Source organism: Marmota flaviventris, chromosome X, assembly GCF_047511675.1.
Source record: "Marmota flaviventris isolate mMarFla1 chromosome X, mMarFla1.hap1, whole genome shotgun sequence".
NCBI lineage: Eukaryota > Metazoa > Chordata > Mammalia > Rodentia > Sciuridae > Marmota > Marmota flaviventris.
The window spans coordinates 499,129-512,461 of NC_092518.1; the positions used below are offsets into that span (position 1 = coordinate 499,129).

At 61.7% G+C, this 13,333-nt stretch overlaps 1 protein-coding gene across 1 annotated transcript; it reads left to right on the forward strand.

Annotated features, from left to right (window-relative positions):
* The first annotated feature begins 297 nt into the window (after window positions 1-297).
* On the forward strand, window positions 298-11,824 carry LOC139701317 (granulocyte-macrophage colony-stimulating factor receptor subunit alpha-like). Its single transcript, XM_071606645.1, has 12 exons — window positions 298-444; window positions 664-826; window positions 1,936-2,084; window positions 2,830-2,956; window positions 3,049-3,178; window positions 3,594-3,778; window positions 4,939-5,078; window positions 6,197-6,220; window positions 7,785-7,920; window positions 8,782-8,884; window positions 10,439-10,517; window positions 11,338-11,824. The coding sequence occupies exons 1-12, from the start codon at window positions 298-300 to the stop codon at window positions 11,413-11,415; spliced, it is 1,461 nt and encodes a 486-aa protein (XP_071462746.1). The 3' UTR covers window positions 11,416-11,824.
* The last annotated feature ends 1,509 nt before the right edge of the window (window positions 11,825-13,333 follow it).

Here is a 13,333-nt window from a genome sequence, read left to right on the forward strand (position 1 = left end):
TTTTTCACGCCTGTCTTGTGATCCCCCGGGAGGCACCTGCAGTCCCCAGGGGCCTGGCTCTCTAAGAGCCTGTCCCAAGGCCCCAGTGAAGCCCAGAATCTACAGACTGAGGGTCCCCAGCCAGGAAGTCCCCTGCCCAGGTCGTACCCTGGTCCCCGTGTTTCCCGGCCACAGCATGGTCTCAAGGCCTCTCCCAGTTGCTCAGGGGGAGCACTCAACAAATCCCTGAGGGATTCTGGGAATTGGCTGCCCCTTCTCACGGCGTCCACCCTGCAGGGTGTCCCAGGTGCACCGACGATGACTGTCCCCTCTCATCTCCCGCTTCTTCTCCCTGTCCCCATGAAGCCACCAGGTGTCACTCACGAGGGCCCCATGTGTCCCATCCCGCTGCTGTTGAGAGGGACGCGGGGACCGCTGACAGGCAGAGGCCCCAGCCCCGAGCTGGTGACCCGCCTGCGCCAGGAAGCGTGACACGGGCGGGTGACCCGGTTATCTCGCCCCGAAAGGGGATGTGGGCAAACCCCCGAGCCAGCTCCGCGGCCCAGAGTGACACCCAGGGTGACATCCAGGGTGACAGCTGGCGCCTCCCGTCCGCATCCGCGACTGGGGGCACGGGAGACCCTGGTGACCCCCGAGGGAGGCCCCTGCGGGCGCTGACCCCAGGGACCAGACGGAGCTGACCGTGCAGCGAGCCTTATCAGGGCCTTTGCCGCCGCAGCGACCCGGTGGCCACGGTCCCCTGGAGACCTGCGTCCTGGAAGCGACCCCCGAGGACATCGAGCGCCAGACGACAGCTGCGTCCTCGAGTCGCCGCCCGCGGAGCCAGGTGAGGGGACCCGCCCGGAGCTGTGACGCTCTGCTCTCGGGGTTTTGCACGGTCGACAGGGAGCCCAACAGGGCGCAGCCCGGGGGACAGCAAGGGCCAGGTGTGGGGGGCACAGGGTCGCCCCCAGAACCCCGCACACTCGCACACACACCAGGACCCACCAGGGGCCGCCACAGGGAGGGCCCAGACAGGACCTTGACCCCAGGGGTCAGCTCAGGGAAAGTCCTGCCTTGCATAAAACCCCAGAGTGGACAGTGGACAGGGTGGCCCGGGTAGAGGCCATGCCCAGATGGCCGTCTGGCATCCCATCAACCCCTCTGTAAGGACGTCCTCGGGCCCCGACGGGCTTGGTCTGAAAGGCCTCGACTGATTAGACGCGGCCCACCCGCATCGTGCAGGGTCCGCAGCGTCCGCTGATTGAAACGCTCGACTCCGGAACCAAAAAAAACCAGCACTTTCCGTAGCTGATGCTTTGCCAGATGCCTGGGTCCTGGCGCCCAGTCGATCGGAGCACCTAAAAGTGACCGCCAGGGCTCTCGCCAGAGTTTGTGAGGCTGTCGCAGGACATGCCCCGAGATGGCTATCGGAGACGATGGACACCTATAGTCCTGGAGGCTGGGGGTCTGAGGTCCAGGCTGGGCAGGGCCGGCTCGTCCCGAGGCCTCTCCCCTGGGCTGGCAGCCGCCGTCTTCTCCCTGGGTCCTCCCGGACCCATTGCCCCATACACAGGCACGTGCCAAGGTCCTGGGGCCAGGGCTGCGGCAGGGGCATCAGACAGGACACAGTCCAGCCGTCCCCCACTAATTTTCGGGGACCTCTGTGGTTTGCATGAGGGGAGGACACGCCGCTGACCCACAGTGTCCCCTCTGGGCATGCAGGTCCAGTCATGGCGGCTCTGTGGGCGTCAGCGTGGCTCTTGATGCTCGTCCGTCCGGCGCTGGGTGAAGGACAGCAGCCCCTGGGTGCGTAGGGCAGGGTCTCCCGTCGCGGTTGGACCCAGCGGACCCCGTGTTCAGTGGTGGCGGGAGACAGAAGGCCCCCGAGAGCCCCAGAACCAGCCCCCCGGCGCTCCGCGAGCAGGGTCCCCGCTAAGTGTCCATCTCCTGCAGGGACAGCTGGGGAGAGCGCCTCTCCGGTCCTCAACCTGAAGCTCGATCCACGGAAGAAACTGCTGACGTGGCGTTACAGCAGAGAGGTGACCCAGCACTCCTGCAGGATCGTCACCCCCCTGGCCCCGGCCACCAGCACCAGCCCTCGGGTAGGTGGCCAGGGCCGGGGGCCCACGGATTGCCCAGGACGGGAAGGGAGACCGCTTCCCCCGCTCTTTGGCTCCGGGACGGGGGTCTGCAAATGAAAAGGACCCAAAGGAGAGATGGGCACAAGAGGCGCCAGTATTTTTAGGGTACGGGGCGGGGGGGGGTGTTCGCAGAGAGGAAGGGGAGACCAACTGATGGTGCCGTGACCCCCCGCGTCCGAGTCCCTTCTGGGCACGCACACGGTGGCGGTGGCTCTTGTCCACTCTGAGCTGACCCCACGCGCCCCCTGAGCCTGTGGTCCACCCCGGGCAGCTCCCGTCCCCCCGGGTCCGGGTCCTCACTCCGGGCTTTGAAACTGTCCCCATTCTACGACCCGCAGCTGGACGCTTCTTGAGGAAATGGGATCAGAAGTAGAACTTCCTGCCCAGCCCAGAAAGTCCCTCCACACAGAGACGTTTTTTTATTTTTTTTTTTAATTTGGAGACAGGGCCTCAGTCAATTGCTGAGGCTGGCCTCCAACTTGCCATCCTCCTGCCTCAGCCTCCCCAGAGCTGGGTTACAGGGGTGGGCCACTGTGTCCAGGCTTACAAGTCCGGAGCTCGGGGACCAGCAGATGTCCAGGGCAGTGGGACCCGGGTGGCCCCTGGTGGTGGACTTGGCTGCAGCCGGCCTCTGCAGAGAGACGATGGCCAGGTTAGCGGCCTCCTCGGGTGCCGCTCAGCGCCTGCCCCGCGTCTCCTCCCGCAGGTGACCGCTGACCTGGCCTACAGGTGCGCCTTCCCCAACGCCCTGCTGCACCGCGGGGCCACCCTGACCCTGCGGGGCTCTTCCCAGGGCGCTGACTTTGAGGAGGAGCTGGTCTTCCCGAGCGCAGGTGAGTGGGGGCACCCGGGGCCGCAGCATGGCGGTCAGCAGGGGGCACGTGGCGCTGGACCCCGGGGTGAGGGTCTTCCGTGGACCTTCCAGGCAAGGAGGGCTCCCGGGCGACCGGCTTCTCCTGCTTCATCTACGACGTGCGCTTCATGAACTGCAGCTGGACCCGCGGCCCCGCGGCCCCCGCGGACGTCCAGTACCACCTCTACTCCTGGTTCTCCAGGTCCGGGGGCCAGGCGTGGGCCGGGGAGGGTGGGAAAGTGTCCTGGGGCACCTTTGGGTCCCCCGGCTAGGCCTGGAAGGAAACCAGAGTGGATGACAGATGGATTCACAGAGCAGAGTCGCCTTGGAAAACAGCATAGGAAAAAAATTGGGATGCAGGTACGGCGTGATCCAGCAACGCTGTTCCTGGGCATTATGTCGAGAAGGGCAGGAAACCGTGATGAGAAAGACGCCCCCCAGTGTTGTTCCTAGTCACCAGGAAAAGGAGTCAACCCAAGGGTCCTACCGAGGGTGCTGTCTGGGTGCACAGTGGAATACTATTCAGCTGTCAAAAAGGAAACAGACTCCAAAGGCAGTGACGTGCCAGTCGTCCTAGTAGCTTGGGAGGCTGAGGCAGGAGGATCTGTGCCTTGCAGGGACGAGGACGAGACCGAATGTGCCCAGTACATGGTGGACTCGGCCGGGGTGCACGTGGGCTGCCATTTCGAGGACCTGGGCGAAGCCAAGACCACAGACAACTACTTTTTCCTGCTCAACGGGACCAGCAACGAGGTGGCCGTCCAGTTCTTGGACTTTGCCCCTCTCGTGGCCTTTAAAATCGGTAAGACGGGGTCCCAAGACAATGCCCCAGAGGTACAGTGACCGTGTCCCCCACTCTGAATCCCAAGCCATCCACCGACGGGAGACCCAGAGTCAGTGGATCAGTCCACAACCTTGGTGCATGTGCGTTTCCGTTCCAAGACGCCGTATTGAGCGTTTCTCGTGGATGCGTGAACCTTGAACTCGCAGCCAACAACTCAAGTCCATCTGTTAAGTCCAGTCCCGGGGGGCTGCAGATTAAAATGGCCAAGCGACAGATAGTGGAGACAAGCAGACAGATTGGGTTTTTATCTCCATGCCTGTGCGTGTGTGTAGGAGGGGGGTGCTTCCTGGGAAACAAAGGGAAACTTGGGGGGTCATGTGGTGTCTTTCAGGGGTAGTATGTTCTGGAAAGAACCAAGGGAAGGAGAGGATTTGGGGTTCACATTTTTTCGATTCTGTTCCTTCAGTTCCAAACAAACCCACAAGCCCAAGAGTCCTATTTGGGGTGTCCTGAGGTGACCCCCGTCAAGGTCACGCACTTTGTTGGTCAGGTCACATTGATGGACATCAGCGGAAGGAGGGTCAGGATCCACCTGGGGGCTGATATGGGCAAGGCTGGCTCCGCCCCCTGCAATTCCTCAGTCTGCCCCTGGGGGCGCTGTGGAACCTCATCTGCCCCAGGGGACTAAATCCCCGGATGTGGCTGCTGCAATTCCTCGGCCGGCCACTGGGGGCGCTGCGGAGGCTCCCGTGTCCGTCTGTCCAGGCGGCATAAATGCAAATCTGGGGGTCACGTGGCTTCGGGGGAATCTGCTCCTGGGTTTTACTGGTGTTCCCGAGCCATGCAGGCGCTGGTGACCAGTGTCCCAGGGAATGGAGGGATTTGCACAGAGAGAGGACATGCAGCCGGGCACCTGCCATCCCAGCAGCTGGGGAGGCCGAGGCAGGAGGATCGCTGGTTCAAAGCCAGCCTCCGCCAAAGCGAGGCCCTGAGCAGCTCAGGGAGACCCTGTCCCTAAATAAAATGCAAAATAGGGCTGGGGACGGGGCTCAGGGGTCCAGTGTCCCTGAGGTCCATCACGGTACCAAACAGAAAAGAGAGGGAACAGGGACACAGGAGGCCAAGGACCTGCCCAGGCCTGTCCTGCGGGTGCGTCACTCCGGGGCTCTCTATTGCAGAGAAGTACAACCCGCCGGCGAACGTCACCGTCCACTACAACGCGTCCAGCCACAGCCACGTCATCCGGTGGCTCAACCCCCACCGGAGGTACGACCTAGCGAGCAGCACCTTCCGGTACGAGCTGGACATCCAGAGGACGGTACTGACCCGCGTCTCCCTGTGGCCCCTGGGGTCTGGTTCCCACCAGGAAGTTCCTCTGTGTGTCTCGCTGTCGTCTCTGCTCAGTCGGGGGCTGCTGTTCACCTCTGGTCACTGCAGGGTCATGCAGCCTGGTCCTCCCATAGCCCCTCTGGGGGTTCCCTGGCTCCCCACAGGTCACACAGGTGACCTCAAGCAGGGGAATACACTCAGGGGCCCTGATGCAGGTGACCACACACAGGTGACCTTAGTAACTACACACAAGTGACCTCAGACAGGTGACCACACATGGGTAATTGCACACCAGTGACCACACCCAGGTGCCCCTCCTGCTCACAGTCCAGGTGCTGCTGTCCCCTCTGTGGACAGTATGACCAGGGGCCCAGGATGACCCACATGTCCCCTCCTCAGCGGACCTTGGAAGTCCACTCTGTTCTCCTTCATTACCGTCCCTAGAGAACCTTTGCCATCCAGGGAAGCCTAGGGACCTTCATTTCAGTGAAGGTCACTTTTCTATCCCTTTATGTCTGGTTCTGGGGGCCTGCAAATTAAACACAAGATGCAGATTATCCGCAGGGGGAAAAAAAAAAAAAAACCCACACAGTTTGTTTAACTGCTCACGGGAGCTCATAAAACAAGTAGCCCATAAATGTCTAAAGTTAGATGCTTAAATAACCGGAAGGGAAGGAAGGGGCCTGTACAAGAAGGTATTGTTTCTCCGGGAAGACGAGCGTGTTTTTAAGAGAACAAGATGGAGATAAGCGAGTCGTGGCAGTGTCTGATTGTGCAGGCGCCAGTGGCCTCCTCCGTCTTCTTCCGGCCATAAAAAGGGGATGTGATGACAGCGTCCCATTTTTCTCTCCTTCCTGGAATGAAGTCATTGGGAAGAGGGGGGTTGACGGTGGCCTCCTTCCCAGAAGTGTTCCACGGTCACTCAGATAACCCAAGCTGCAAGGAGGGCCCTGTGCCGGTGGGGTCTCACGCCCGGTTTTAGTGTAAAATGATCTTTGCTGCAACTCCGGGGATCAGGGTCACCGTCCACGTTGGCTACAGACAAAAAAATAAAATAAAAAATAAATAAAAACACTGACCCTCTTCTTTCTGTGTTTCTTTTTACAGAGCGGCTCCCCGAAGAGAGACCCTGTAAGTATCCCTCTCCTCCCCAGAATCCTGTGCTGAAGCCATCACAGACCTCACAGATGATCTGAGCTGAGCCACAGTCCCCGGGGGCCCATTGGTGGTCACCAGGCACCGTGGCCAGAAGACGGGGGGCTCCGTCCAACCTGGGCGCACGGTGCGCACGGCACACGGAGCAGCCTCTCGTGCAAAAAACCAGCTGCCCCGGGGGGCTCGCCTCAGAACGCACAGTGCGCTGGGCAGGACCCACCTGGGATTGCAAAGGGACCTCAGAAGCAAGGACGGTGGACCTAGTTAGTGGAGGGCCCTGAGATGGGCTCCTCCTGGGTCAGGGGGCCCTCATGCAACGGACGTGTCCCTCCCAAGAGACAGAGGAGGGATCACGTGGGGCAGCAGGGTCCTGCGCCTGCAGGTGCTGGTGGCTCCTGCACCTGGGAGCCTGATTCTCAGGTCCCCCGCTGAGCCCTGACCTTCCACCGGCTCCCGCAGCCCGTGGACCACAGTCTGAGTGGCCCAGAGAAGGGGAAGGAGGGTCAGGATCCACCTGGCAGGCAGATGTGGGCAAGGCCGGCTCTGCCCCCTGCAATTCCTCAGTCTGCCCCTGGGGGCGCTTCAGAACCTCATCTGCCCCAGGCAACTTAATACCCGGATGTAGCTACTGTAATTCCTCCGTCTGCCCATGGAGGCGCTGCAGAGCCTCATCTGCCCCAGGAGACTTAATGCCCCCGGATGTGGCTGCTGCAATCCCTTGGTCCACACCCTGGGGGCGCTGAAGAAGCTCACATGCCCCAGGCAACTTAATCCCCGGATGTGGCTACTGCAATTCCTCCAACACACCCTGGGGGCACTGCGGAGCCTCACGTGCGCATCTGCCCCAACAGGCGTTAATTCCTGGATGTGGTCTGTGCAATTCCTTAGTCTGCCCATGGAGGCGCTGCAGAGCCTCATCTGCCCCAGGAGACTTAATCCCCGGATGTGGCTACTGCAATTCCTCCATCCCACCCTGGGGGCGCTACGGAGGCTCAGGAGTCCTCTGCCCAGGAGGCGTTAATCCGCGGGTGTAGCTACTGCAATTCCTCAGTCCGCCCCTGGGGGCGCTGCGGAGGCTCCCGTGTCCATCTGCCCCAGGCGGTAACAATCCCCGGGGATGCCCAAGGTGCTGGCCAGTGCTGAAAGGTGTGACCAGCTCGCCTGCCCCCAGCTGCCGTAGGGAATGGAGACGGCCAGTGGCCCAGAAGGAGATGTCCTGGTGTTTCCCCTGCCCCTGCCCAGCCCAGAGATTTCCCTGTGGATCAAGGGATCGAGGTCTTTGCTGCTCTGACCACCAGGCAGCTGATCTGCTCCTCCCAGCCTCTGGAGCTGTAGACCCCTCCGTGGGGGGACAGGTGCCTGGTCCAGGAGGGCACCTGTGTCCTGTGCATGTCCTGGGGGTGCCACAGGCAAGGAGCAGAAGACACATGTCCGTGTCCAGCCCAGGCGACAGGCGACCTTCAGGGGCCGCGGACATTCATGCTGCCCCTCCTCCCGGTTCCACCTGGGTCCCCAGCACGGACCCCTTTTCCTTTCAAAGGTCTTTCTAGATGGGAAAGACGAAAACGAGTACTGGCCCCCCAGCTCCGACTCGCGCACGGAGAACACCGTGCGCCTGAGGGTCAAGTACCAGCGCAACGAGATCTGGAGCGAATGGAGCCGGACGCTGCGCTTCGGTAGGTGCCCGGCTCCCGGGCGGCTCCTGGGGCCGTATGGACGCTGACCTGGCCACGGGGGGACCCTCTGACTCAGTCCCGCCACCTGAATCTCCCCGTCTGTGCTGGGAAGTGCTGCTGAGAGTCTGCCCAGGGCTAAGTCCTGCATGAGGCTGGCCTCTCGTGCTCCCAGATTCCCCGGGAAGGAGGCTCCCGTCAGGGTCCTGGAGATGAGATGACCACATCTATGCATGACACCTGCCAATCAGGGCGTCGTGGGGTGGAGACTCCTGCGGGGAACAGAGAATCTGGAGAATGGTTCTGCCCTGTCCCCATGATAGGATGCTGGCCTTGTCCTCACGGGGTCGCCAGGTTAGAGTCTGCAGTCAAAAGGGACCACAAGCCAGGGGACTTGAGAGCTGCAGAAATCCATGCTCTGCCAGATGCCTGAAGCCACCCGGGCTGGTCCAGTCACTGGGGAGCCTTGCACCTGGACAGTCCACCATTCCGCATTCATTCCTTTGGCTGTGCAATGATTGATTGATGGTCTCCATTTCTTTGGATGTAAGCGAGGTGTGTCAAGGTGACCATCCCGAGAAGGATCGTGCTGGGATTGTGCCCTTAGAGTGTTCCAAAGGGGCTCAGGACATTGGAAGAGCCCCTGGGGACACAGGTGGTCAGGGACCAGGGAAGGACCGATTCTCAGGTGAGGGCCACTGATCTTGAGCGCCAGCTTCCCCAAGTCCCTCGGACCCTGTGCTGGGGAATTCTCTCTTCTTCAGATGCAGCCCTGATTCCTGTCCCCAGCTGAAGACAGGAAGAGGTTGTGCGTAGAGCCCGGCTACTGGTCCCTCTTGACCCTCTGCTCTTCTTCCTCATCAGGCATCCCAGAAGAGGGATACGGAAGCATCCCTGTGACCCTGGTGGTGCTGGTGGTGGGGGCAGCCACCCTGTCCACGGTGGTCCTCATGTTCCTTTGCAAAAGGTGACTTTGAGTGGCGTTGAAACTATCCCACTTGGCAAAGTGGGTCAGACCCCCGTCACCACGGGCTGCGTGGCCGTTTAGACCACAGGAGCAGAGCAGGCAAATCCGCAGCGCTGACCAGACTAGGGTTGCTCAGGCCGGGACCAGGAGGGCACAGGGAGGGACTGCTCATAGGTGCGGTCTCCTTTGTGATAATTCGAATGTTCTGGAACTGGACAGAGCCCATGGCTGTCTCCAGGGCTCCTTATAAGAGGGCTGGGCGTGTCGCTCCGTGGTAGAGCACTTGCTGTGCATCAGCAAGGGCGTGGGCTGCATCCCCATCATTGCAACAAAAACGGGGCTAGAGTGCGAATTACCCCATTTCTAAAATTCGCCAAATTTGCAAAGGTAACGCCTGCTCCGCCCCCTGCAATTCCTCCGTCCATCCCTGGAGGCGCTACGGAGCCTAACATGCGCATCTGCCCCCGGGGGACTTAATCCCCGGATGTGGCCACTGCAATTCCTCTTCCGACCATGGGGGCGCTGCAGAGCCCCATCTGCCCCAGGCGACTTAATCCCCGCAGGTGGTTACTGCAATTCCGGAATCCGCCCATGGGGACCCGGATGTGGTCACTGCAATTCCTCGGTCCACCCATGGGGGCGCTGCAGAGCAGCACTGCACATCTGCCCCAGGCGGCATTCATCCCCGGACGTAGCCCCTGCAATTCCTTGATCCGCCCATGGGGGCGCTGCGGAGCAGCCCTGTGCGTCTGGCCCAGGCGCAAGTCTCGCCTTGAGCGTTACAGAGCGGAGGGGTTTTCAAGTTCCCTGCGGTCTGCAGGGGTCACTGCACCTAGAGGGGTCACTTGCACTGTTCATGCGGGATTCAGACGTCATGGAAGCCCCGGGTACCTGCGCACACCCTGGCCAAGAGCTGTGCTGCGTGTGGTGCAAGGGAGGGCCTTGCCCTGTGCCCGGGCTTCTCCCCAGGGAGGATGTCAATCAAAGGCGTGGGGCCCCAGGGGAGCACTGGAGGGGCTGGTCAGTCTTGGGTGCTTAGGGAGCCCTGTAGGTACATGCACATTTGGTGGGGAGTTACTGAGGATGGATGTCAGGGGCGCTGGACCCCTGAGCCCCATCCCCAACCCTGTTTTGCATTTTATTGAGAGACAGGGTCTCCCTGAGCGGCTCAGGGCCTCGCTGTGGCTGAGGCTGGCTTTGAACCCGTGATCCTCCTGCCTCAGCCTCCGGAGCTGCTGGGATGACAGGCGTGGGCCACTCGCCCGGCTGGTGCATGCACGGTTTGACTGAGTGACCCCCAGACAGGGCTCTGGAACTTCTCCTGGGGGTGACTCATCCCCGCTCCAGGGTGGGGCTGCGTTTCTCTGCGGAGCTGTCGCCCCAGAACTTGTGACAGGGGCATCCGGGTGCAAGAAAGCCCTCCTCGGCTCCTGCTCCTTGTAGAGCGACCCTGACGGGCAGCCCACGGGCAAGCCAGGTCCAGAGGGCCCGTCCGGTGAGCGGAGCCGCGCCCCGGAGCCGGACGCTGCCCCTCAGGCTCCCTGTCCTCGCCAGGTACTCGCTGTGGCGAAGGCTGTTCCCGCCCATCCCGCGGGTGAAAGGGGAAGTGACCAGCGACTTCGTGTCAAATCAGGTGGGTCCCCAAGCTGCAGCGGCTGAGCGTGTCCCTTAGCAAGGGGACAAGGACAGCTTTGTGCCTTGGCTGAGGCTGCTAAGGGCCCAGCTGGACACCAGGAGCCCGAGACCCCAGAGACGCTGTCGCACCCACCACGGAGACCTCTGTGTCCAGCACGGAAGGTCCTGAGTGGCGTCGGGGGGTGGGGAGGGAGCAAGGTCCTCTGAGCTGGTGACCAGGGCATGCTGAGGTCCCTGGCTGGGCCCGGGGTCTCGTCTCTGACTCTCTCTCTCTCTCTCCCTGATGCTACTGTGACCATCTTCCAAGGTCCCCACACTGGGGGGTTAACACAGTGGACACTGTCCATCACAGCTCTGGAGAAAGAAGGAGTTAGGTTACGTGTCTGCAGGGTCCCTGTCCCCATTGAAAAACTCTCTAGGGCGAATGGTGACCTAACCTCAAATTCCTTGTAAAATCCCGACCCCAGGACCTTGAGACGTGCCTGTGGCTGGAGACGAGTCTTTGCAGAGGTGACGGAGGTGCAGTGAGGTCCCCGGGGTGGACCTTTGGGTCTGCCTCTGTCACAGAGCGCCCTGTGTTCAGGGTCCATCCACATCCTAGCCGGTATCAGAGCCCCATTCCTTTTCTTGGCTGTGTAATATTCCACCGTGTCTCTGGGCACTGTTCTGCGGATCTCTTGAAACACCGGTGGACACTTGGGTGGTTTCACACCTTCTGGCTGTTGTGGACAGTGCTGGTGTCGGACAGGCCTTCCTGGCGGGACAATAGAGGGTCATCTGTGGACCATCTCACCCGTGTGATTTCTTCTCCCTCTTAGGTCACCTGGGTGGAGTCCCAGCCTCCGCCAGACTCCCAGGAACCCGAGGACGTCCTTGCCGTGGAGGAAACACCGTAATTGGCCCGCGGACGAGCAGAGAGACGAGTTCTGTGCCCCGTCCCTCTCCCAAAGGTGTCCCTTGTGTCCTGGGACGGGCTCTGACCCTCCTGGGGAGATGCTGAAACGCATCAGGTCCTCCTCAGCCTCTGCCTCCTTCCCCCGGGAAAAGATAAGCCGGGCGCCGCCGCTCACAGCTGTACTCCCGGATGCTTGGGAGGCTGAGGCAGGAGGACGGCAAGGTGGAGGCCAGCCTCAGCAACTCAGCGAGGCCCTAAGCAACTCAGGGAGACTCTGTGTCTAAATAAAAAAAAATAAAATGACTGGGGACAGGGTTCGGGGCTGAGCGCCCCTGGGTCCCCTCCCCGGCCCCCAAACCAGAGAGAAGCCGCGTATCGTAAACGGCGAATTAAAGATTTTCATTGCAAAACCTCGAGGCTTCGAGATAAGGGACTTTCAGAAGACTTCCTCCGTGTGAAGAAACCCCGGCTATCTGGCTGTCCCCGCGGCCAGCCGGACACCGCGAGCCCGAGACCCCAGAGGTCCTGTCGCAACCCCGAGGAGCCACGGCCTCCAGCCGTCCCTGCTGATAAGGGGTCGGGGGGTGACACAGCACTGAGGTTGGGGCAGGGGACCGCGGAGCCCGGACAGAAGTCCTTCTGGAAGACGGGAGCCCCCCGCTCAGGGAGGAGCCAGCTCCAGGGTCACCTGTCCCTGCAGTCCCTGCCTCCGTCTCCACGGGGCTCCTCCTCTGGGTCTGTGTCCCCTCCTCTGTCCCTTGGGAGGACACGGCCACTGCATGAGGCCCCCTGACCAGGAGGAGCCCATCTCAGGACCCTGCACTGAGCACGTCTGCAGAGATGCCTTGTCTCAATGGGGTCCCATCCCCAGGTCCTGGAGCGGCCATGTGTCCTGGGGACAGATGCTTCGACCTGGGACCCACGGGGTGGATTCGGGGTGATGCTCTCCTCCCCGTGCAGGTCTCCGAAGTCTCTCTCGCCCCCCGGGGTGCAGAAATGGCGGAGAGGGTGCTCACGAGGACACCGTGCACTGTGGGTCACCCTGGCTCCCTGGACACCAGCCCGGGGACTGTCCAGGGGGCTCCTGGGTGTCGGCCAAGACCCAGGAAGATGGACGAATGGGACCTGCCCATTCGCAGGCAGCACCAGGGTCCTGGGGCTTAAGTGGGGAGGTCCCAGGGTCCGTCATCATGGCCATGGGGACATGTGGCGGAATGTGTCCCCCCAGATCGCGAGGGTGAGTCCTGCTGCCAGGCCTGTGGCCGGACGCGCTTTCACTGGGAAAGTTCTCTAGGGAAGCCCCTCATGTGGGGGAATCCCACAGGAAACTGTGAGGTCCCAGAGGCCAGCCCGCCTAAGCCAGGGGACAAGGACGGCCTCTAGTGCAGGGCCCTGAGATGGGCTCCTCCTGCGTCGGGTGGCCCTGGTGCCATGGCCGTGTCCTCCCCAGAGACAGAGGAGGGGACACAGACCCGGAGGAGGAGCCCCGTGGAATCCTTTAATTAACCACCCCTCAGCCCCTTCACTGCACAGTGACAGGGCTCTGATCTGGAAGTTGTGGCTCCTTCCCTCTCCGCGGGGGGGAAAAGCAGATTCCAGACGCCCACCTGTCCCCAACCGGAGCTTGGGAGACCGCCCCGGACATGGCCCTGGGACTGCAAGGCCACGTAGCTGGGCAGCAGCAAGCTGTCCCGGACCAGTGTGACTCTGGGTCAGTGGCTGTCGGCCCCTGTGCCCTGTCCTCAGGGCGCTGTGGCAGAGCGTCGCCCCTTGGCCGGGTCAGTGGGCTCCAGGGACCTCCATCAGCTTCCCCGGGTGTGTGGGTCACCTTTTCTTTACTGTGACAAAATACCTGAGGAAAACGACTTTGAGGAGGAAAAGGTTTTTTTTTTTTTTTCTTTTGTAGGTAAGACGGCATC